This window comes from Nothobranchius furzeri, chromosome 19 (genome assembly GCF_043380555.1).
Source record: "Nothobranchius furzeri strain GRZ-AD chromosome 19, NfurGRZ-RIMD1, whole genome shotgun sequence".
Taxonomy (NCBI): Eukaryota; Metazoa; Chordata; class Actinopteri; order Cyprinodontiformes; family Nothobranchiidae; genus Nothobranchius; species Nothobranchius furzeri.
In genome coordinates this window covers 10,611,236-10,634,358 of record NC_091759.1, presented here as the reverse complement: position 1 = coordinate 10,634,358, position 23,123 = coordinate 10,611,236, and the positions used below count along the sequence as shown (strand labels likewise).

Here is a 23,123-nt window from a genome sequence, read left to right as displayed (position 1 = left end):
CTATGATGTATTATAAAACTGATGTTGCTATGGTAATTTATTACACAATAAAAACAAAACTTGTCTCTAAAGGAAAACAAACTGATACCAGCCACAAAAGTCTCAAAGTTTTCAGTTATGGTTTACAGATCTGAGGAAAATAAAACCAATATTGTGTTTCTAATCTAAAATGCAGTTGTTTTTATTCAAGCACTAAAATCCTTGAGATGAGTTTGTGTTGAGGGTAGGGGGCAGGTCTGTCTGCACACTAAAATCTAGTGACCATAATATTAAAAATTAGGGATGGACAACATATTGGCATCAATATCGGTATTGGCCGATGTCATTTTTATACATATCGTCATCGGTCCGATTAATAAAACCGGGCCACTATTAACCAATATTTTTTCCATCTTGTCTCCATTTGATTGCCTGTTTCAGATGGTGAGGGGGTGTTGTGTAATTGTTTAGTCATGTGAACAGTGAATGTAATCATCTCAAAAGCGTAAAAGTGTGTGGGGGGTGGTGTACATAACAACGTAAATTCAGCCTTAATAATTTTCTTTTTATACAAAATAGCTGATTTTGGAATCATTAATGTCAGTATATCGGCATCTGCAAATATCGGTTATCGGTCACTGAAGTGGTCTTAATATCGGATATTGACATCGGTCCAAAAATGTCCTATCGGTGCATCACTATTAAAAATACAACCTATTTAATACATTGTTGGTTGTTTTGCATGTCTTTTGCATTTAAAAGAAATGTGGCAACCTGTTTTCCTACTAAATAGTGATCTAATACTCTGCACATGTGCAGTAGTGCACATTTAGGTTTATGTGATTTGTTAAATTGTGCGTGTTTCTGCTGAGTCACACACAGATTCCACAAATATTTCATGAACAACTGGATGACTTAAAAAAAACTCAAAGTCACTTTGGTTAAATTTTGGAGTCAAACTGATTCAAGATGGCTGCTGCAGCTACTTCATATTAGCCCAAACAAAAATTGCTCTGTTATTTTTACAAATACTGAACTTAAATGTTGTGTGATTGTAGCAGAGTCATCCCTACGTACAATAACCACACTAACTGTGCAAAATCTTAAAAAAAAAAAAAGAAGTTTTTTTTAAACTAGTGAGCAGCCATTTTTCCTAAAGTCACACCAAGTCAAACTGAAACAAAAGATGACTGAAGGTTCCTCTTAAATACATAGTTGGTGATTTCATACTTCAGTACTGTTTCAACCTGCCAAATACCTTGAGTCATCATAGTGCGATGTAAAGTCAAGTCCTTTTTGAACTATGCCTCACTGTTCTTCTTATGTTCTCATCACACACAAAAAGAACCAGAGACTCTTCAGGGCGACGGGTAAGACTATCCACCAACCCAACAGGTTTTAGAAAAACACAAAGAAAACTCCAGTCTGGAAAACATCCTGAACAATCAAGAGATAAGGGAGTCAAGTTAGAGCAAACGCCTGTTTTTCTCCGTGCATGCAAGTGGTCATGCACTAAAAATGCATTCTGGTATCAGCCTGTGAATGTTCATTTAACAGGCTTGAGCTGCTACAGCATGTTGCAGGGTAGAACGTTTAATCGCTCACCTGGGAGGCGAAAATCCCTTAAATTTAGATCTAAGTTCAGTTTGGCTAAGTAATATGTATTTACTAAGCATGTAAAAAGCTGCTATAAAGGCTTTTCTTTAATTTGTAAAATAAATAACTGATGCATGGTGCACAAGAGTAAAACTGTAGTAGATTTTTTTTCTTTTTTTTTTAACCAAAGTTTAAATTTAAATCAAGAATCCCAAACATATAAGAATGCTGAACATTTTTGTGGGCTAAAATCTTTACTTTTACTCAAAGGAACACAATTAAAAATGTAATTTAATTACATGAATGAAGCTACACTTGTTTCAGTACGGCCTCCAAATAAAAGTTGTGAATCGCTGCCTTAAAAGCAAACACTCCCAAAGTAACTGGAGACCTCTGGCGTTGCTCAGAACTGTCAAACTCAAACTTGGAAGATTCCCAAAAAGCTACTCACCCATCACTGTGAATCGAACAGCAGCAGAAGAGGCCATCCGGCTGGTCTTGGCGTTTTGGGCTCTGCAACTGTAGTCACCTGTTATCTTCCCAAATCCCTGCTCCTCTATGGTTTTTAAGGTGAGGATTGGACCGGTGGCCTTGATTGGGGTCGTGTTGTGAAACCAGGTGAAGGTGGCAGGCGGGCTTGAGGTGGTCGAACAAGTCAGGTTGAAGTCAGTTTTGGACTCTATGTACTCCGTAGGTTTCAGGGGGGTGATGAAGACATTGTCTGGTCCATCTGTAGAACATTAAAAATACATTTTTATGCGATCTAGTACAAAATAAGATAAGATAAGATAAGATAAGAGAACCTTTATTAGTCCCACAAGTGGGAAATTTGTTTCGTTACAGCCAAAGTAAAAGTTATGCATCAGAGGGAGAAAACACTAAAATACAATAAGTCCAATTGTAATGAGATAAAATAAACTCAAAAATACCTTAAAAATTGAGTAAAAAATAACCATACTATATCCAGCTTAGAAATACAGATGACACTTCATCCAACAGTTTTGTTGTAGAGTCTGACAGCAGTGGGGAGGAAAGACCTCCGCAATCTCTCTGTCCCACACCTTGGGTGCCGCAATCTCCCACTAAAAGAGCTGCTCATAGCTGTCAAAGTCACCTGCATGGGATGGGAGATAATATCCAACAGGGATGACAGTTTAGCTGTCATTCTCCTGTCACTCACCACCTCCACAGGGTCCAGGGGGCATCCTAGAACAGAACTGGCCCTGCGGATCAGTCTGTTCAGCCTCTTCCTATCCCCCCGCAGAGATGCTGCTGCCCCAGCAGACCACACCATAAAAGATGGCCGAGGCCACCACAGAGTCATAAAAGGTCTTCAGGAGAGGGCCCACAACTCCAAATGACCTCAGTCTACGTAGAAGGTTTGCATGCATGATTTTAGAGACTTTTCCTTTCATTTTTGCCACAATTCAGCATTTTCTAAAGAAACAACTGATTTTCATTGTCAGATTGTAAGATTCCTTACTTTTTAATGTACAGCGTGACCAGGTTAAACTGTACTGAATGTTGCCGATTAATTAATTACAGGACTGAGCTGCGGTTGGTGTGGTTCGGCTGCCTTTCAGGTTATTCATGCTGAAGGAGAGGGGGTGTAGGCCGCTCTGTACACACTGTGGTTTTAGCTTGAGAGCACAGGTTGAAAGGGAGTGCCCGGCAAACACACAGCAGTAGCAACAACTAGACAGCTATGATATTTTAAAAAAGACAAAAACAAAAAAAACTGAATTTGAGAAGGATTTAAGACTTAGCACGGCTAGCTCCAGACACAATGTCCATGCTCCTGCATGGGTGTGACTCGGAGTAATGAAAAGATAGATTAAGTATTTATAACAAATGGCCTGCTGGGGTGGAGTGACAGCCACTGGCTCATAGGTGACCTTTTGATGTCAAACAGGTGTGGAAGTCATTCAGCCAAGTGCAACATGCCAAACAATGGAAACTCAAAGGAATGAATGGAGACTGCTGATAACTGTCTAACTGCCACAGCTGAGAGGTGCAGAAATATCAGGACACGATTATTCACAATCATCCTGCATACCAGGACGTTTAGAGTAAATGTTATGAACATGCGTCCTTGTTATGCAGCAGACTTGGATAGTAATCTGCTGAATGTGGATGTGCGTGCAGAACAAAAGACCTATTGCACTTGCTTTTCGTGCATTTTCATACCTACAGTCAGTGTGTTTACATGCACATCCAAGTCGATTTTGGGTCCATCTAAAGAAATAAACTGGGAGCCTTCATCCTAGTTTACATGTACGTTAGAAAACCGATCTCTCAAATTGAGTTCATTCCACTCCGGTACAGTAGGTGGCAACATTCTTCCAGTTAGCTTATAGCAGCACAAATAGTAAACAAATGCTGGCGGGAGTGAAGCAGGCGGAGTTAAAACAAGATATACAAAATGGCCGAAGGAATGGACAACACTGCAGCACAGCTTTTTTGGTTTGTTCTGTACTGTTTGATGCTGTTGCATGTGTTACTGCGGCGATAATATTATCAGACAATCACTTCCGGAAGTTACAGGTATCAGCCCCACTGAGCCGTTCACATGCAGATCTAGTCCTTTCCCTAACGTACTATCTAGGAGCTTCAACACGATTAAAACCAGTTCGCCTTCAGCAAGACTAACGTGTTTACATGCATTAAAAATATATCCTTTTTTTTAAGTTAAAGTCCCATAGTCATCATCACACACTGGTGAAATTCATCTCTGTGTTTGACCCATCCCCATGGAGGAGGGCAATAAGCTGCAGCGGTGACGGCACTCGGGAACTATCTGGGGGTTGAACCCCTAAACCAACCCCTTAAAGCTGAGTATCAAGTAGGGAAGCATCAGATTCCATTTTAAAAAGTCTTTGGTATGACCCGACCGGGAATCAAACCCCAATCTCCCAGTCCCAGGGCAGACACTCTACCACTAGGCCACTGAGCTGGTTATTTAAGGGAACAATTCAGTTTTCTAGTACACATGTAAACACATTTAGTGTTTAGTCAATTTATGTCGAACCCTGCACTGTTAAACCTCTTGGTGTGGTTTGTTTGTGCAGTTGTGAACAGAGAAATAACATCCCTACTAACACAGGCAAGACGCAAGTCTGAGCCAAATGCCCTCCTGTAGCCAGATTTGTGTTGCATTCTGGGATTTAGGAGGGCAAACCCATGTCTGTAGCAACCAAGTAACTCAAAGCTAGCTGAAAACGACTCTAGTCTCCAATCAACCACAGCTTAGTTTCATTGGTTGCCAATCTCACCCAAATTCATCCCTTCTTTATCATATTTTCTAACTCGGACAAACAGTTTCAAAATTGGTTTATGGTGCTCATGACAACTCTAGAACGTTTTAGAAATAAATATAGTCTTTTGAAATATCAAACGGGTTTAAAATTCAGACACCAACACATTGTTCATTGTGGGTCGCCAACAGTATAAGCAAACTTAAAATGTTAGCTTCATGTGCTCATAATCTGCAGAACTGTCAAAGGGTAGGGGAATTACTTACAGTAAACAGTGAGGTTAAAAGCAGGGCTCTGAGCACTTTGCAGTGAGTTTTCAGCTTTGCAGAAGATGGGACCCATCAGGTCTGACCTGAGCACATCTTTGATGGTGAGCTTACTGGAATTGTCCGTCTGTGATTCAATCCAAGGAAGAAAAATCGATAACACAGCAACAAACAACTTAATCCTGTTATATAGAATGGTCATGTATTCCAGTGTTTAGCTGCAGATAAATAAAGGAGCCAGTTAGGTTTGGAGTTGCAAGTAATGTTAAATAAAACCAAACATTCATATTGTTCCCTTAGACGTGCAAATAAAACAAACAAGCACAATCAAACGATGTTTAAACTCACATCTGTGAACGTCAGCCGTGTCCCGTCAGCCACGATGGGCGAGGTGATGTTGGTCCAGGAGAATTTCAAGAAAGAGCCTGAGGCAGAACATGTGAGAACCACGGTGCTGTTTTGCTCGATGGCTTCAGGAAGGTCAGACTTGATGACTACATTAGACACCGGATCTGCAAAGACATAAAGTTAATGTAACAATATATATATATTTTTTTACCAGAACAGAAAAGGGGCAACATGCTGGTGCAGTCTCTGGGCACCGTTGCCTCGCAGTGAAAAGGCTGTGGGATCAAATCCCAGTTGTGGCGTTTTGGCTTGGAGTTTGCATGTTCTCCAGGTATTCCTGCTTCGTCCCACAGGCCAAAAACTTGCATGTTTAGCTTAACTGGTCACTCCAAGTGGTCCTTAGGTGTGGATGAGTGAGTACCCTCTTTTATGTAGCCCTGTAATGAACTAGAGAACTGTACAGGGTATACCCCGACTCTAAGCTGATCACTGCTAGGGATGGGCACCAGCTCCCCTCAACCTTACTCAGGAATAAGCATCATGGGAGATGAGATAGAATAGAATAATGGATGAAACCAAGAATCCATCACTTTCTTTGGTGATTAAATTTAACTCCAGACAAAAAAAAAAAAACACTGATTACTTTTAGAAGTTTGAGAATTTAATAACATGAACACATGGGGCTGTTTGGTGAATAAAATCAATGAAAATAACTAAATTACTGCCACAACTAGACCAGATAAACTAATCCTAGAGTCATAACTTTGCTTGTAGCTGCCTGTTAAGCAATAGTGGGTGTGGGAACAGAGGGAGTGGCAACTGTGACCTCGAAGAGCTCATCCTAACTTCACACAGTAGCTACTTTGGAAAGTTGGTCTGTCTGCTGCTTGGCTGAGAATGCTGGATAACTGACCACATTTTCTCACTCTTGGCTTTCCTTCACATTTTTTTTTTTACAATGCTGCTTTTATCTGTCATTTTTATCTTTCCATAGTACCGATGACTGGCCCAGTCCAGATCCATGCCTGTTGAGGTGGCCCACCCAACTTGAGAATGTTTTGGCTGGAGCTCTCCTACTGAAAGGCAGTTTTCTTTTCCGCCATCACCCAATTTCTCATGCATGCTCAATGTGGGGGGTTGCACTGAAGTAATGATTTGATGCAATCTCTTGGTGTTCTAGATATCTCAATGCTTTACGAACCTTTTCTAATCTAAACCTGCTTGCATTACAAATCACAGTTGTGTTAATCTTGACTTGTGTCCAAATGAATTGCGTTGATTGCTTTCTGTAAAGTTCCTTGACATTATATTTGCTAGGAACTGGAGCCACTTTTACTAAAAAGGTTTATGTTGTGTTTTATACTTCTAACCTCTGACACAGTCTAACCAAATGGATGAAACATTGTTTTGTCTCCATTTTAATCCAATTACTCTATATTAAAGTAAAACATTTTAAGAAAATGTTAAAATAAGTTTAAAAATGACACCTGATCATAGGTAAGTAGAACCAACTCTTCCAGGTATCTACAGTATGAGGAGCCACACCCATAGCCGAGTGTTTTTCTAACTTTAAAAACAATATATATGTATACATATGTACAAGTATTATGGCTTATATACACGTCTCAAGCACTCTACATGGAGTAGGAAACAAAAAAGTACGACTAATATTTTTACTTTCTGGCACCAAACGTCGTGGTTAAAAGTTTCTCTAGTTGCTAAGCGACGCTTTTTCTTGAGGTGAGTTTCTGGGTGGCGGAGGGATACCTGCTCCGCGCGCCCAGCCCACGCGCGCATTACGATTTCACGAGTGGAAACGTTCAAATAAACATCCTGGAAAACAAACAAACACACGGAAGGACTCACCCAGGACTCTGACTTTAATCTCTCCGGTTAAAGTGTCTCCATCTCCTATAATGCTCACGCTGTATTCTCCGCTGTCTTTCGCAGTCAGCGAGGCGAGAGTCAGGTATCCGTTGGTTGTGTTGACGGAGGCTCTTCCTTTGTATGCTGCGTTCACTTGAACCCCGGTAGGACGAAGAGTAGCGACGTTAGTAGCTGTAGCTCCGTTACTGTAACTCCAGACTGTGATGTCGTCTGGCTTCGTCACATAAAGGAGATTAAGGGTCACATTTTGCCCCACAGCTGCATCCTTTGGACCAGGTGGCAGAACACTCTGCGCAAAACAGGACCCTGGAAACGAGCGCAAAAAGTCACGTTAACTATTTGAAACATTTAGAGTGAAAATGGGAATAAATTTCCTACAGAAATGTGAGCATTTGAATGAAGCTTCGCTAAAGTTGCACAAACTAAAACAAAAAACGCAACAAAACAACCCTGTGAAGCTTTCAGACTGATTTAGTAATATAAAATATCCATCAGTGTGCAGATGAAACACATAGTTTATCCTCACCGGTAAAAGAGAGGAGAAAAAGAAGCAGAAAGTCGAATAGATCCATTCTGGACGGTTCAAGTCGTCTAGCAGAAACTCGAGAGCAACAATGCGGCAGTACCTGCTGCTTTTAGTAGGAGACACACCCAGACAAGGTGGAGGCTCCCCCTGGTCTCCGCATCACTCCTACGCCACAACCACGTCCTGACACGGAAATGACGAGTTGTTGTCAATGGTTCTATTTTCCTCTCTTTGCAACGGAATTTCGGCCCGTTCATTATTTATTTATTTAAGTTTACATTTTTAAAAAGATCTTAATTTTATTTCGCAATTGTGGACAGGAGTTATTTAAATAAAATAACCTGCAGCAATGTCTGTCAGTCCTGCATAAACAGTTTCAATACAGCCAAAGTTTTTCATAGGTGTGAAATTTGATGGTTCATAAGCCCCAACATGGAGCTATGCACTCCACACTCTGGCATCTACTTTTCATGTCTGATGTGACAATATTTCCATAATTGCTAATTATAAAAATCATGAAATGTTGTCATATACAAATTTTCAAAATTAATCTTTACATTTTCTATGCGTGAAGTGACACAGACTAATCTCGATAAACAGCCAAGGTAAAAAAAAAATCTTATTTTTTACATGAATGGGTCAAAAATGAGTTTATATAGCTGATTCCAAATATTATATGTGGTTGGGTTAAAGCTTTATTTTATGAGCATTTACATGATTAAAGTCATTTGAACTGTTTTATTCTGTAACAAGGCATTAGTAGTACAATATGTATCTGTGAAAGTTGTGATCATTAAGGTTTCACTTGGACATTTAGGGTCAGAGAGTTTCAAATTATTCAAAATTACCAACATTCATACATTAAGAATAGGATAAATGCAACCTTTAAAGTGGATGTTTAACCTTGTTGTGGTGATGGATAAATACTGAATTAGTCAACAGAGAAGGAAAGCTAAAGTTAAAGTGACAGTGTGTGTTTTTCCTGGTGATGTGGGGCAGTACATTCCTAAATCGTTGCAAGCAAGAAGTATTTTTGTGTTGGAGTGGCCATACAAATGGATGCCCATTAGGGTCAAAAAGCCCTGGGAAGTGCAAACTTCAGCAAAAATAACAAGCACATCAAACTCCCTTTCCTCACTGGCATCAAGTGAAGAGGTAAATGTGTAAAACTACAACATGTAGGAATGGCGAAAGTTTTGAAACCATTTGTTACAAATCAGTAAATACATTTTGTCCTTATGGGCTCCTGTAAAAGAAACATGAAGTCCAATATGGCATTGCCCAGAGACTTAGACCCGCCCCCATGTGTTTTAGACCTGATTTTTATGGGCATCATTTAATTAATTTCCAACAACATTTTGATGGATATTTCCAGAAATTACTGGTTAAAACTACACATTGTGTCATTAAGTATGTACTGCCCACTATCACCAGGAAAACTACACGCTTTAAATTATACATCTTTATTGGACTGTCTGACTAGAGATTAGTTTTCGTTCTTTCTTTACCTTTTTCTCAAAATACATCTAATGACCATTGCAACCCTTTCACCTGAAAACCTAGACAGACTGTATGGGAAGAAAAATGATTTTGCTCTGCATGTCAGTGCTGCCCTCTAGTGGATCTGTAAAAAATGTATAATCCAACGGAGAAGCAGGGACCCTAGTAGAATTTAATGATCAATAAGATAAAAGATGCTACTTGTTTACAACACTCATTTGAGGACGTTTGTATTTTGGACACAATCACGATATGAGTAAACAAAATACACGTTTGTCAGAAGAGGAAAGCCAGTAGACAACAAATAATTCTCAGCAGCAGAAACCAGCCTTCACTGTTTACAGATAACTGAGTTTATGTTTCAAAGCAACCATTTTTATCTAGTTTTAATATGTTCTGTCATGCATAAGTGCCTCGTGATTTTTATCTTGAGAGGCGATATCTAAAAAGATTTCTTCTTCTTCTTCTTCTTCTTCTTCTTCTTCTTCTTCTTCTTCTTCTTCTTCTTCTTCTTCTTCTTCTTCTTCTTCTTCTTCTTCTTCTTCTTCTTCATTTGTTGAAATATTTATATGTCCATGGTTGAAAGTCTTAAAATGGCAATAATTTGTTCCCACAGAATTCCACTAGGGGGCAGCACCATGCTGTGAAATGTATTCACTTTGAATCTTTTTATTTATTTTTTGTTCTTGATTGGATTTTACGATTTCAATTACAAATGTTACAATATATAATTATTATATGATTAATTTATTTATTCTGTGGTATGTTCAGTACAATAGTTACAGTAATTGATGATTTATTCAATTAGTTCCATTGAACAAGGTCAAAAAAGGGGAATATTGACTAACTTGATCAGACCAGAACAAAGAGTTAAATTAATGAATTTATGATAATAAATGACTTAAAATCTAATGTTAATTTCCCCCTTTTACACAAAAATTCCCCATTAGTATTCATTACAGTTTCTAGTCATGGAAATGAGACGACACTGAAGAAGATAACAGAGAAAGTCTCACGTTGACGTGGAAGGGTACTGAACTAAAAAAAGATGAATGTTAAATATCATTATACATCTTTTAAAAATCTATTGAGTTCTAATTTTTATGTAGTTGGTGTACTTTTAGGAGTTCTTTATTGTTATTATATTTTTTTATTTTTTCAACTCAAAGAAATCATATAAAGAAGAAAAAAGTCAAATTGTAACTCTTTTTGTTATTGATATAATTCAGGCACCACTGACCAGGGTACAGATAGAACAACGCTTGGTTCTGTATGGCGCCAAGAAGGGCTTTCATATTTCTCCAATCCTGGTTGCCCTTCACTGGTGTCTGGTCGGTAAATTTTAAAAATCTTCATTTTGAATGCAAGGTTTTGCAGAGTGCCCGCCCTCCCTATGATACCCTACACCTATGCATTCCCTCACCAGCCCTTTTTTCAGCTGCAGCTAAAGCTGCCAATGCCATGTCTGAAATAATTTTCTCCATCACGGCGCTCAAACTCTGGAATGTAGAAGACATATTTTAATCTAATAATGTAGCATGATGCATGTTTGTCTGCTTTTATATGTTTGTAGGACTTTGGGTTATCATGAGCGTTGGTGAAAACTACATAAATAAAGGTGATGATGATGATGATGATGATGATGATGATGATGAAGGGAATGGTTTCATTAAAATGAATGTTCTTATTTATTCTGTAAATTATTGTATAGTTTGAGTGGTTTTAGTTCTTTTTCTGTCTCAGATAAGGATTTAAGAAATAATACATTTTAAAACTATTTCAGTTGCTTTTATTTTGTGGATATGTTCATCTGAACATGAATACAAGCTCATCATATTTGAGCTGTTGTACATTGGAGGGAAAAATAGATGCAAACTTACTGTTATTATTATTATTATTAGTAGTAGTAGTAGTAGTAGTGGTAGTAGTAGTAGTAGTAGTATTAATATTTACAATCTAAGCATTTTTTTGTTTGAGTGCAGCTGTTGAAACATTTTTATTTGATAGGGCCTACGGTTAAAATCTGATGTTAGCCTAAATCTGGACAAGTGGGGGAGTAGAGGGAGGTGGAGTGTACAGTCGGTAAATATGGCTCTCCCTTGCCCTGCCTCCAACATGCCTCCATCTAAATAGGATAGATTATCTAGAGTTATCTCTGTAGTTATGCTGCTATAGGCTTAGACTGCTGGAGGGCACACTGACCATTTTCCACACTCGACTACTTTCTTCTACAATCTGCTCTTTAACTGTATTATTTCCTGCTATTTCAGCTGCTAACTTTATTTTCTCTCTAAGTGTTTTTCTCCCCAGAAGAAGCTACAACGATGTTCTGCTGAGCTGTGGTGGCCTCATGGAGGGGGCCATCGTCTAGCACACTGCTGCTAACCACTTAAACATTCTCCCTCTCCTGATAATAACTTTTTACTTCCTTTGACGTTGGATGTGCTACTACTAGTTTATCCGTTTAATTATAGATTCACTAGGATAAATACAATAAATGGGGCAGGTGTAGCTCAACAGGCTTGCAGTAATTTTTCCTCTTATTGATCTCATTAATCACAATCAACATTAAAAATGTGAACAACAATTTATTTTGAGCTGATGGAAAATAGTCCAGCGATCTGTTCTGTGTCTGATGTAGAGATAATAATCATGGTCATTTACTCATCTGGAGGTTTTCTTCTCATTATTTTAGACAAACTGAGATCAAAGGTGAATAAAGTTCTTTGTGATTCTGTCAACAAAACTTTAGAAAATAAACAAACAAAAATCTAATGATGGATTTTTAGTTTGTTAGCATAGCATAGCATAGTTTATTTATATAACACATTTAAATGCAGCATGGGAGCTGCCCAAAGTGCTGCACAGGCTAAAACAAAACACAACCATTTGAAAGAACTAAAACAGAGGATAAAAATCCCAATCAAAAGCAGATAAAACATGATGAATACTAAGAACACATTAAAACAATGATACAATAAAACACTAAAACGAGTCACTGTCTAAAAGCCAAAGTGTAAAAGTGGTTCTTTAAACGAGATTTAAAAACCGCCAGATATGGAGCCTGCCGAACTCCAATGGGCAATGAGTTCCATAGCTTTGGGGCAGCATGCACAAATGCTCTTTCACCCTGCAATTTGAATCGCATCCGCGGCGTGCACAGCAGCAAAAGGTCAGCCGACCTCAACGTGCGCGTGGGTACATATGGAGTGAGAAGGTCAGAGAGATAGGGAGGTGCCAGGTCATTGAGAGCTTTAAATACAAAGGTCAATAACTTAAACTGCACTCTGAAAATGACAGGGAGCCAGTGAAGAAGTTCCAGGACAGGAGTATGTGTTACAGAAGAACTTACTGATTTTTTATTAGATATTTTAAATGTTTGTGTAGTTTAGGGATTAATATATAATAATTAACTGTTTAACATTGATTAGGTGTTTTATTATTTCAGTCATTTAAACATTTTGTTACTTATTATATGAAGTAGTTAAATTTTACTAGAGTGTAATTTTAAAGGAAAACCTTAAATTACTAAACAAGTTTCAGTTAAGAAGAAAGTGATTTAAAAGCTTTTCATTTTAATTTAAGGGTGTTGAGGGTCTGCCCTCATGAGAAATTGCTACTCAGTATTTTCTCCAAAAGACTGTGTCATTTGCTCTGAAAAGCTGGAATATATTCCAGCGCCAGCATGCCCTCATGAGGAAATACTATGCAGTAATTTCTCCAAAAGACTGTTATCTGCACTCTGAAGAGCATAATAAAACATCAGCACCAGCTACTACTTCATTTCCCATGATTCCTTGAGCCAGAAGCAATGTGATGATGTCACCGCCGAATACCGGAAACACGTTCTGCGTATGCGCCGAACCACACGGAGACAGCTGGAAGCTATAAATTCTAGCAAAACGAAACCTAACTCTGTTCTTTTGTCCAGTTTAACTGGTGGTGAAGGACACGCTGGTTGCTACGGCTCCGGACAACGTGAGCACGTGGGACGCCTGGCTGCTGAAGTGGATCGAACACAGAACCGCTGAAAAGCAGTGGAAACCCATCAGATCTGCTCTCCTGGTGCTGATGTGTGGGAAATCACTCGCTGCTACGACTCCGGACGTGTGAGGACACAGAACCGCTGGAAAGCAACGGAACCACCATCTAATCAGCGCAAAGAACAAAGGGACGCCTTGGTTCGCTAACGCAAGAGTTTGATTTTTATTTTATTTTTCTCTCTCTCTTCTTCTCTTTCATCTCTTCTAGACCAAAGTAAGTGATCAAACCACAGATCGTTTTAAAGTAGAACCGGTTTTCTCTTCTCCGTACCAAAAAACGCCATCGGATCCTTTTAAGAGTAAGCCGTTTTGTTGTTTGTCATTGTTTAATATCTTAAATAGTTTTTATGCTGTGGCCAGGCTGACAAACTATCAGATATTCATTCATGATTGATCTTTTGTGTTGTTTCTTGATCGTTTTGAAGTGTTTTGAGTGAATTAAGTTTAAGTTACTGTGATTGAAAGTGCTTCGGAAGTTTAAAGTGCAAGTTGCCCACACACACACACACACACACACACACACACACACACACACACACACACACACACACACACACACACACACACACACACACACACACACACACACACACACATTCTGGTTTTCCCTGTTTAGGGGGACACACACACATACTTGTTTTTAGTGTTTGGGGGACTCAAGCTAAAACACACACTTACTGGGTCAGATTGTTTTACATTATTATTTCATTGTTTAATTACTTGTTATTCATTTGATAAAATCAGTTGGTTGATATTGATTGATTAAAGCTTCAGAAGGAGCTGAAGTGATGATATTAGAATGATGATATGGAATGGAAATATTAGTTAATAAATGTATAGCCAATTAAAGGAGAAATAACATGAAAACCCCACTTTTTATCCATTAACACAGTGTGTTTCACATTTTAAGTGTCTAAATGAGCAAAAAAGGCTTATATTATTCACTGGAGTTGCTATTTAGATATTTAATAATTAAGTTTTGGGCATATTTGTCCACCCGTTCAGTTTTTCAAATTATCTATTACATCAGTAATTTATTTCGTCAGGATAACTACCAAATATGGTAATAGCCCTCGGCTAAACACAGAGCCAATCTGCCATTTTTTCTTCTCGCTAAGATTTTTTGTAGTCCTATTGGAAAAATGCAGAATGTCTGGTTATTTTAGCCACACACAGCTCAAAACTGTTCCTCGTTTTAAGGAAGGGTGGTGTGGCAGTATTTAAACCCAGGAGCTGATGACACTACTGCTAAAAAAACACAGAAGTTGTGTGTGTGTGTGTGTGTGTGTGCGTGCGCGCGCGGTTCGTTCGTTCGTGTCTCCAGGCTAGTGGCTAAGTACTGAGGGCTTCATCTATCTAAAATGAGTTATTTCCATCTGAATGTGGCAGCGACGGGACACAGCAGCAGAGCGGTAAGCTTCATATCACTTTAAAATGTCGACAAACTTTACTTTAGATTTACGGGCATTAGCAGCACTAAAGCGTTAGCATCCGACTTGCTATCGCTAGCACAGTATGCTAGTAAAGTTAGCACCCAGATTAATGTGGATTTGGCCGATTTTCATGGAATAAGACGTGATCTGGGATTTCTGTTCAACAGAACAACAGATGATAACCTTCCACTAATTGTAGCAGCAGAGAGCCTGTGTGTTATTCTACGTGAGTGTGATGTAATCTTAGCATCCAGTAAATAAAGTCCCATATCAGCTAAAATGCAGCGTGACAAAGTCATTAAAGTGCGTCAACACAGTGGATTTAATAGAGTTTTAAAGAACAATCTCTGAGTGAAGTGAGGTTAGTTTTTTGTCTCACTGCAGATATAAATACTAACTCTGCATCAGTCAGACGCAGCAAAGCTCACCGTCTGTATCAGCATGAGCGTCGGAAAGCTGATAAAATCAGCTGTTAAATAATTGAAACAAAAGTAAAAATGCTCCTTTGCTTTTTAGAGTCCACATCCAGAAGGCTGGAGCCGTGTTTCACTGACAGGCTGTCAGACTAACGCCCTGATGAGCTCAGCTGGGACAAACTGGTCTGATGTTTAGGTAAGTGAAGATCTGCTTCTCCAAGGCCTTGAGATGCTAGTAAAAAATAATCTAGCCAGCTTGCTAATGTTACTTTTCTTCTCCTCTAAGGAACACAGAACGTTCAGATGTTGGAGCTTCACGTCACCTACTGAAGAAGGAGACCCACCAGTAAAGAGACGGTCTGGACCAGACCAAAGTGAGTGATGACACACCTCAGCCATCCTCATCATTAAGAACACCTCACCCCCTGAATCACTCTGTCTGATGACAGCAGAGTGATTTATTTGATGTTTTACTTGTTTAGTCTGTTTAGAAATTATTGAATTACATTACTTTCTGTAAACAACCATCTGATCTGGACATGTACAGAATAACTTTCCCCAAATTCAGCAGCAGCTGGCCTACAAAAACAGCTGCAGCATGTAGTAAGTCTGTCTGCACTGCTCTCTAATGGGCTCGACACACGGGAGGCAACATCGCCTCTCCTCCATTCATTTTCAATGAGACATGCGCGACAAAGCGATAATTGCGGGTCTCTCCCTACCAAGCGAAACGCGAAAAACGTGCGTGTGAAAGTTTGCACTCGTGCACGTGTCGTGCACGTACGACCCAGTGACGCGATCCCAGAAAGTTGAAACATTTTCAACTTTTCATCGCTGTCGCTCGGACGAGGACCAATCAATGGAGGTTTCATTCACTGACCAATGAGCGGACAGGATGCTCCGCACATCTCCGAGCAAACATGAAGGAGAAGTTGATTATTATTATGTTTTTTATATAGTAAAATCAGAAGTAAGATTTCACATAACTCTAGCAGCACCTTGTGAAACATCATATCTACCACTTTATTAACTCTGAACCGCTTAAATAACCTTAATTCCCTCCAACCTGGCACAGCCAAACAAAACTACGGAAGTTTCGATTTTGCCATGGAACAGAACGCGTAGACGGCTTTGCCGCTGCCGCGGATTGCCTCCCGTGTGACAGGTAATAAAAGCGACAGCGACAAATTTCGCTGATCGCGGTCGTTTGTCGCCTCCCGTGTGTCGAGCCCATAATGAGCTTCCTTTCATAAGGAATCATTCGTATAATTTTAGTGTCACTATATTATTACATCTGTAGGAAAATATGAAGTCACTGCAGCAAAGTGAACTTGTAAACAAAGTAAACCAAAACAACACAAACGTGACTATAAACATGAAAGCTAAAGAACCAACTTTCCTAAAGCTGCTTGTAAACAAAATATGTCACTAAAGTTATTGTCTATCATTGCAGAATATGGCGATGACATCATGGAACTGGTCATTGGAAAAGTTTTCCCTAAACCAACTCCGTTTCTAGATGAGGTAGAGAAGATCAGCATCTCACCAACCCTCTGGTCTCAGTATTCAGACAACGGAGGTCTCCCACTGTTATCCAGGACCAGTTTGAAGCCCACATACTGCCCCTCCCTCATCATCAGGAAACATCAGTTCCTATCCTGAGGACAACAGAAGATGGCAGGAGGACAGGAACTCTGAAACCTAGATACCACAGCACTGGGACCCAAAGCACCTGTGTGCATAACGCCTGTTTATTATATAGTTCTACTTATTTGCTGTGAGGTTAATACTTAGAAAATTTGTATATTAATGTAAAAAATTTAAAAAATCACTGATTGTATGTTTTCTTTTAGATGTAATGGTCCAAACTCAACCTTGTAGACATTTATTGCATCCTGTAGGTAAATACACAGAACAGGCTCAGATCCAGGATGACCCAGCATGCTCTTCTTCCATTCTGGCTGTTAGGGATTGTATCAATAACTCAATGCCTACTGATGTTTTCACCTAACAGTATTTATTTAGAATGCAGGTCAGATTTAACTATATTTGTTAGCAAAGCAGACTGATCTTGGGAATTTCACTGCAGCACTGATGTCCACCTCTGTGTACACATTAGAGAGAATTACCTCGTTACAGCTAAACGCACATTTAATAAAGATATAGGCTATGCATTGCAGACAATAAAAACAAAGTTGTAAGCATTAGAATTATAATGATCACATTAAAGTACATTTGGAGAAATGTTCTTTATTTTTGACTAGAATCTCAAATCTTTAAATTAAAATGTAACAGCTTTTTATCCATTTCAGCCATTGAGACACCCAATATAAAATAAGACTGCTTATAAAATTATTTATAATTATATGTATATATAGATATAGATGGATAGTGATCTTAATAAAATATATTCTTTTAATGGTGTTTTAATGAGCTGTATCATTTTTTAAAACTTTTTTATAAAAATAAATAAGCAAGCAGCATTCCTTGTGTGTGTGTGTGTGTGTCAGTGGCGGCTGGCAAGTAGAGGGCGATAGGGCGCCGCCCGCCCTCCCAGTTTCCCCTGTGTTTTTAATTTTTATTTTAAAAAATAAATAAATAAAATGAACAATAATCACATATTCTAAGTTAATTGTGTGTTTTGTAACAAAAATAAATCATATATGTATATATATCTATATTGGTCTCTGCCGATCTCTGCCGGTCTCTGCCGAGCGGTGGAGGCTGTGTGCTGTTTTTCAATCGCCCAAACAGGACGGGACCAGTTTTCCAATTGCTGACAAGAAAATCAAAGGGTAGGAATGGGAATGTATCCAATCAGCGTCGACGTTGTTTCAGAAAGTGTCAGAAGCATGATGGGCGATAGAGCTACCGCCAAGGCTTTCGTTGATGTTCGGTAGAACTCGGAGAGTCTCGACTCCAGCACGTTTTGATGGTCGTGACGCAGACGTAGACAGTGCGCCTACAACCAGGATACCGGATCTCAGCAGCCATTGAATTCAGTTCGGTCTCCTCCAGTATCCGTTCGAGAGGAGAACTATGGTGGAAAAACTTAATGTCAAAGAGCTTGGACCAAATCAGCCCGACGTAAAGATAAGCCAGCAGGACAAGGAGAAGGGTAAACTGTACACACGACGCTTCTCCAAAAATTTGTACACCAGGAAGCAGTGGCTAGCTGGATGCAATCACGCTAATGCGTTATTTTGCTTTCTGTGTTTGATATTCAAAATGGCTGGGATCGACAGAAGGTGGATGTGGAACTTGTGTCTCATTGGGGACTCCATTCATTCTCTGACTGAGGAATGCAGCGCATCAGTGCAGCAGCCAACAAAGAAACAGAGGACGTTTGGACAGGGAGAACAGCAGCTGGGTGCAGAGGTAAGCTGTACATTACATTTCTGTAAACAAGACAACCAGAATCAGAAATCCTTGGTTGTCCCACAAACCGGGACATTTGTTTAATAACATGTACATTGTTTAATGTGCAATAACTGTAAAAACTAATTTCAACACACATACCTATTATACATATTTAATCATGTAAATGTGTATTTCAAGTAAATTTGTACATACATCAATCTGATTCCATTTTACTTGTTACACTTCTGCTGCAGCAAACAAATGTCCCAGCTTGGGAAGTGGGAAATATGACATTTGTAAGAGGATACTGATGACATTATTTCCTATGAAAGTGTTTCCACTTTCCATAAGTCCTAACAGTGTAAATTTCTGGCATTTTGTCTAAGTGGTGTTTACTACCATTACTGTAACAGTGACCTGCTCATAATTTTTCGTGTTCACTCAAATGTTGAAATTAAACAAAATGTTTTTGTTACTTGCCTCTTGCATTGCCTATTTACCATTTATGGTCATGTTATTTTTTGTGCAATTTAATGCAGTATTTTTCAACCTTGGTCCACAAGGCAGTTTGCCAATAGTCAGACACACCTGGATTAATCAGTTTGTCCAATAATGTAAGACAGGAAATAAAAGAGCTGTGCTTAATTCAGGAAATAGTGAAGATGTGCACAAAGCTCAGAAAGCACAAGTTTGTTTAAAAAAAAATAGCACAGCCCCACCGAAAATATTTTTCACCAGCCACCACTGGTGTGTGTCATTTACTAGAGTGTAATTTTAAAGGAAAACCTTAAATTACTAAACAAGTTTCAGTTAAGAAGAAAGTGATTTAAAAGCTTTTCATTTTAATTTAAGGGTGTTGAGGACCTGCCCTCATGAGAAATTGCTACTCAGTATTTTCTCCAAAAGACTGTGTCATTTGCTCTGAAAAGCTGGAATATATTCCAGCGCCAGCATGCCCTCATGAGGAAATACTATGCAGTAATTTCTCCAAAAGACTGTTATCTGCGCTCTGAAGAGCATAATTAAACATCAGTGCCAGCTACAACTTCATTTCCCATGATTCCTTGAGCCAGAAGCAATGTGATGACGTCACCGCCACATACCGGAAACACGTTCTGCGCATGCGCCAAACCACACGGAGACAGCTGGAAGCTGTAAATTCTAGCGAAACGAAACATAACTCCGTTCTTTTGTCCAGTTTAACTGGCAGTGAAGGACACGCTGGTTGCTACGGCTCAAGACAACGTGAGCACGCGGGAGGCCTGGCTCTGAAGTGGATCGAACACAGAACCGCTGAAAAGCAGTGGAAACCCATCAGATCTGCTCTCCTTGTGCTGATGTGTGGCAAATTGCTCGCTGCTACGACTCCGGACGTGTGAGGACACAGAACCGCTGGAAAGCAACGGAACCACCATCTAATCAGCGCAAAGAACAAAGGGACGCCTTGGTTTGCTAACGTAACAGTTTGATTTTTATTTTATTTTTCTCTCTCTCTTCTTTTCTTTCGTCTCTTCTAGACCAAAGTAAGAGATCTAACCGCGGATCATTTTATAGTAGAACCGGTTTTCTCTTCGTACCAAAAAACGCCATCGGATCCTTTTAAGAGTAAGCCGTTTTGTTGTTTGTTATTGTTTAATATCTTAAATAGTTTTTATGCTGTGGCCAGGCTGACAAACTATCAGATATTCATTCATGATTGATCTTTTGTGTTGTTTCTTGATCGTTTTGAAGTGTTTTGAGTGAATTAAGTTTAAGTTACTGTGATTGAAAGTGCTTCGGAAGTTTAAAGTGCAAGTTGCCCACACACACACACACACACACACACACACACACACACACACACACACACACACACACACACACACACACACACACACACACACACACACACACACACACACACACACACACACACACACACACACACACACACACACACACACACACACACACACACACACACACACACACACACACACACACACACACACACACACACACACATTCTGGTTTTCCCTGTTTAGGGGACACAGACACATACTTGTTTTTATTGTTTGGGGGGACTCAAGCTAAAACACACACTTATTGGGTCAGATTGTATTACATTATTATTTCATTGTTTAATTACATGTTATTCATTTGATAAAATCAGTTGGTTGATATTGATTGATTAATGCTTCAGAAGGAGCTGAAGTGATGATATTAGTTAATAAATGTATAGCCAATTAAGATTTTTTCTCAGATTGAGTTTGTGTGATATGAATTATTCAACTGCAGCTCGTTAGGATTCACAGAACGTTTGGACGAGACTGATAATAGTTTTGGATTCAATTTGTCCCCCGTTAGAAGGGGTGGTGCCCCGTAGATATCTCCGGATATCCTAATTAATTAATAAATCGGTAAATATTTCCATATTTACAAATTTTATTGAAGAATGCAAAAAGTAAGTAAAAGCTTACAAATTATCCGTTGACCAATAACAGACAACAAGGGTGACATTTTTGTTCTTTTTTTGTAGCAATCAATTATTATTTCATGTAAACTCTGATTCTCTTCTAGCTGATAAACTGACAGGTTTCTATAAAGGAAGTGAAACAAGGTGTGAGAGTCAGACTAGTGGAGCAGAAAAACATCTGCTAGAAACTTCCTGATGAGAAAGAGTCAAACTGCTTCTGATCTCTAACCTGATTGGTGTCTCCTAGGCGATACCCGTTCCATCCTGACGGTGCTGCCTCCCTCCAGTGAGGAGCTGCAGCAGGGGAAGGCCACGCTCATTTATTCATGTCAGAATAAAAATCATTTGTAAAATCAAAGTGATATTTGCTTCTTTTAAGTGGCAAAGAATTATTGGAAAATGTTGTTGGTGTTAAGATAATCATCACTAAGATAATTTCTATTGTAATATTCGAAACACTTTTTTTCTAAAACTTCTGAATATTTAGGAACAAAGTTTAATTCATCATGGCCTGAAAACCTGAGTGTGTTCAGTGAGCTGCATCAGTTTCTGTTCAGTCAGACTGAAAGAGGTTTTTGTACGATGCTTTTTCACTGTGTGAACACATTGCCACTGTGGTAACTCTGACAGTAATAAATGCCTGCATCTTCAGCCTGAACTCCACTGATGGTCAGAGTGAAGTCAGCTCCATTCCTTGATCCACTTCCACTGAATCTGGAGGAGATTCCTGAAAATCTGCTTGATGTTAAATAAATCAGGAGTTTAGGAGCTTCTCCAGGTGTCTGATGGTACCAGGACAGATGGTGTTGTAAAGGAATATACAGAGCTGCTGGTGGACTGACTTTACAGTCCACAGAGACGGTCTGACCAAGCTGCACTGATCTGGCTGCTGGCTGAGTCACAACATGTTGTCCATCAGACCCTGAGGAGAGAGAAGAAACACTGGACATGAGATGGTGAGGTGAAACTCAGCTACACTCCAAATGATTTTCACATGACAGAAACATGATTCTCCTCACCCTGAGTGAAGCAGAGGGGAGTCCCCTCAGACTGGAGTCTGTCCTGGAAGGTGGACGGCAGCAGCAGCAGCTGGGAGGAGGACAGGAGCCCCGTGGTGATGAAGGACGGCCTCTACAGCTGGAGCAGCACCCTGAGGCTCACTGCAGACCAGTGGAGGAAGGTGGGCTCTGTGACCTGTGAGGCCACCCAGGGCTCCCAGTCTCCAGTCTCAGAGTCACTCAGGAGAGACCAGTGTTCCCAGTGAAAACAGGCTCACTGGACCTTTTCCCATCATTTTTTTCTTTTGCAAATTTTGTCATTTTCTGTATTTTTGATTGATGTTTCCCAGAATTAAACAGTTCCTTATTTCATCATCTGCACACAATAAATCAGATTAAATAAAATAAATTATGTTGCATTGTGTATTTCATAATTATTACAGGTTGTTTCTCATTGTTATTTAATCATTTTCAGTTTTTTATTTAAATAGAAAGATTAACCAAAACGGGCCAACCAACTTTTCCACTGTTATGTTTTTAATTAATAAATAACATCAGAGTTTAGAACTTCATAAAACATGAAATAAAACTCTGTTTATCATCAGTATGATTTTACCTGCAGCTTTCAATAAACATATGTAATGATTATAATGTTTATTAGATCAAAGCAAATATTTGATTTCCTTTGACACAAAACTCATGAGTTTTTCAACCGAAAAAAATGTTGATAAAAAAATTGTAATCTGGAAGATGCAGCTGGACCTTGTCCACAGTCTTAGCGCTGACTCCTCAGGAGGGTCACGGACCTAAATCAGCCAAACAATAAGAGACAAAGTAGCCAAACCAATGACCTTAATGAAGTATTTACTCCTCTACTAAACAGATACCTGAGCTGATAATTCAGTTGATTATATCATCAATTCAATAAATTCTAAATATTTTTATTACCTCAACAAATGATTGTTTTGACCAATAAAAATAAAGAAATAGAACTAACACTGGCCACAGAAAAACAAACAAAACAGGACTATAGTATAACACAAGCTAAACCTAAATGTTCCC

General features: G+C 39.2%; 1 protein-coding gene, 1 long non-coding RNA gene and 1 gene segment (V, D, J or C); 2 read left to right on the top strand and 1 right to left on the bottom strand.

Moving 5' to 3' along the window:
• The window catches only part of LOC107394447 (cell adhesion molecule CEACAM5), a 33,046-nt gene extending 25,036 nt beyond the window's left edge, over window positions 1-8,010 (bottom strand). Inside the window, exons 1-5 of the mRNA XM_015973376.3 lie at window positions 7,857-8,010; window positions 7,310-7,636; window positions 5,444-5,607; window positions 5,096-5,222; window positions 2,027-2,305 (exon numbers count right to left, since the gene is read on the bottom strand). Of these exons, the coding sequence (XP_015828862.3) occupies window positions 2,027-2,305; window positions 5,096-5,222; window positions 5,444-5,607; window positions 7,310-7,636; window positions 7,857-7,902 (943 nt within the window). The 5' untranslated portion in view covers window positions 7,903-8,010. The remainder of the gene's footprint in view (window positions 1-2,026; window positions 2,306-5,095; window positions 5,223-5,443; window positions 5,608-7,309; window positions 7,637-7,856) is intronic.
• A 7,278-nt stretch (window positions 8,011-15,288) lies between these two features.
• Window positions 15,289-16,954, top strand: LOC129164556 (uncharacterized). Its single transcript, XR_011517304.1, has 3 exons — window positions 15,289-15,444; window positions 15,535-15,622; window positions 16,702-16,954. It is a non-coding gene; the product is annotated as an uncharacterized lncRNA (long non-coding RNA).
• A 1,522-nt stretch (window positions 16,955-18,476) lies between these two features.
• LOC139064215 (immunoglobulin kappa constant-like) lies at window positions 18,477-22,425 on the top strand. The segment is given in 5 exon segments: window positions 18,477-18,496; window positions 19,807-19,981; window positions 20,126-20,213; window positions 21,311-21,391; window positions 22,089-22,425. Coding segments are annotated over 5 exon segments (603 nt in total).
• The last annotated feature ends 698 nt before the right edge of the window (window positions 22,426-23,123 follow it).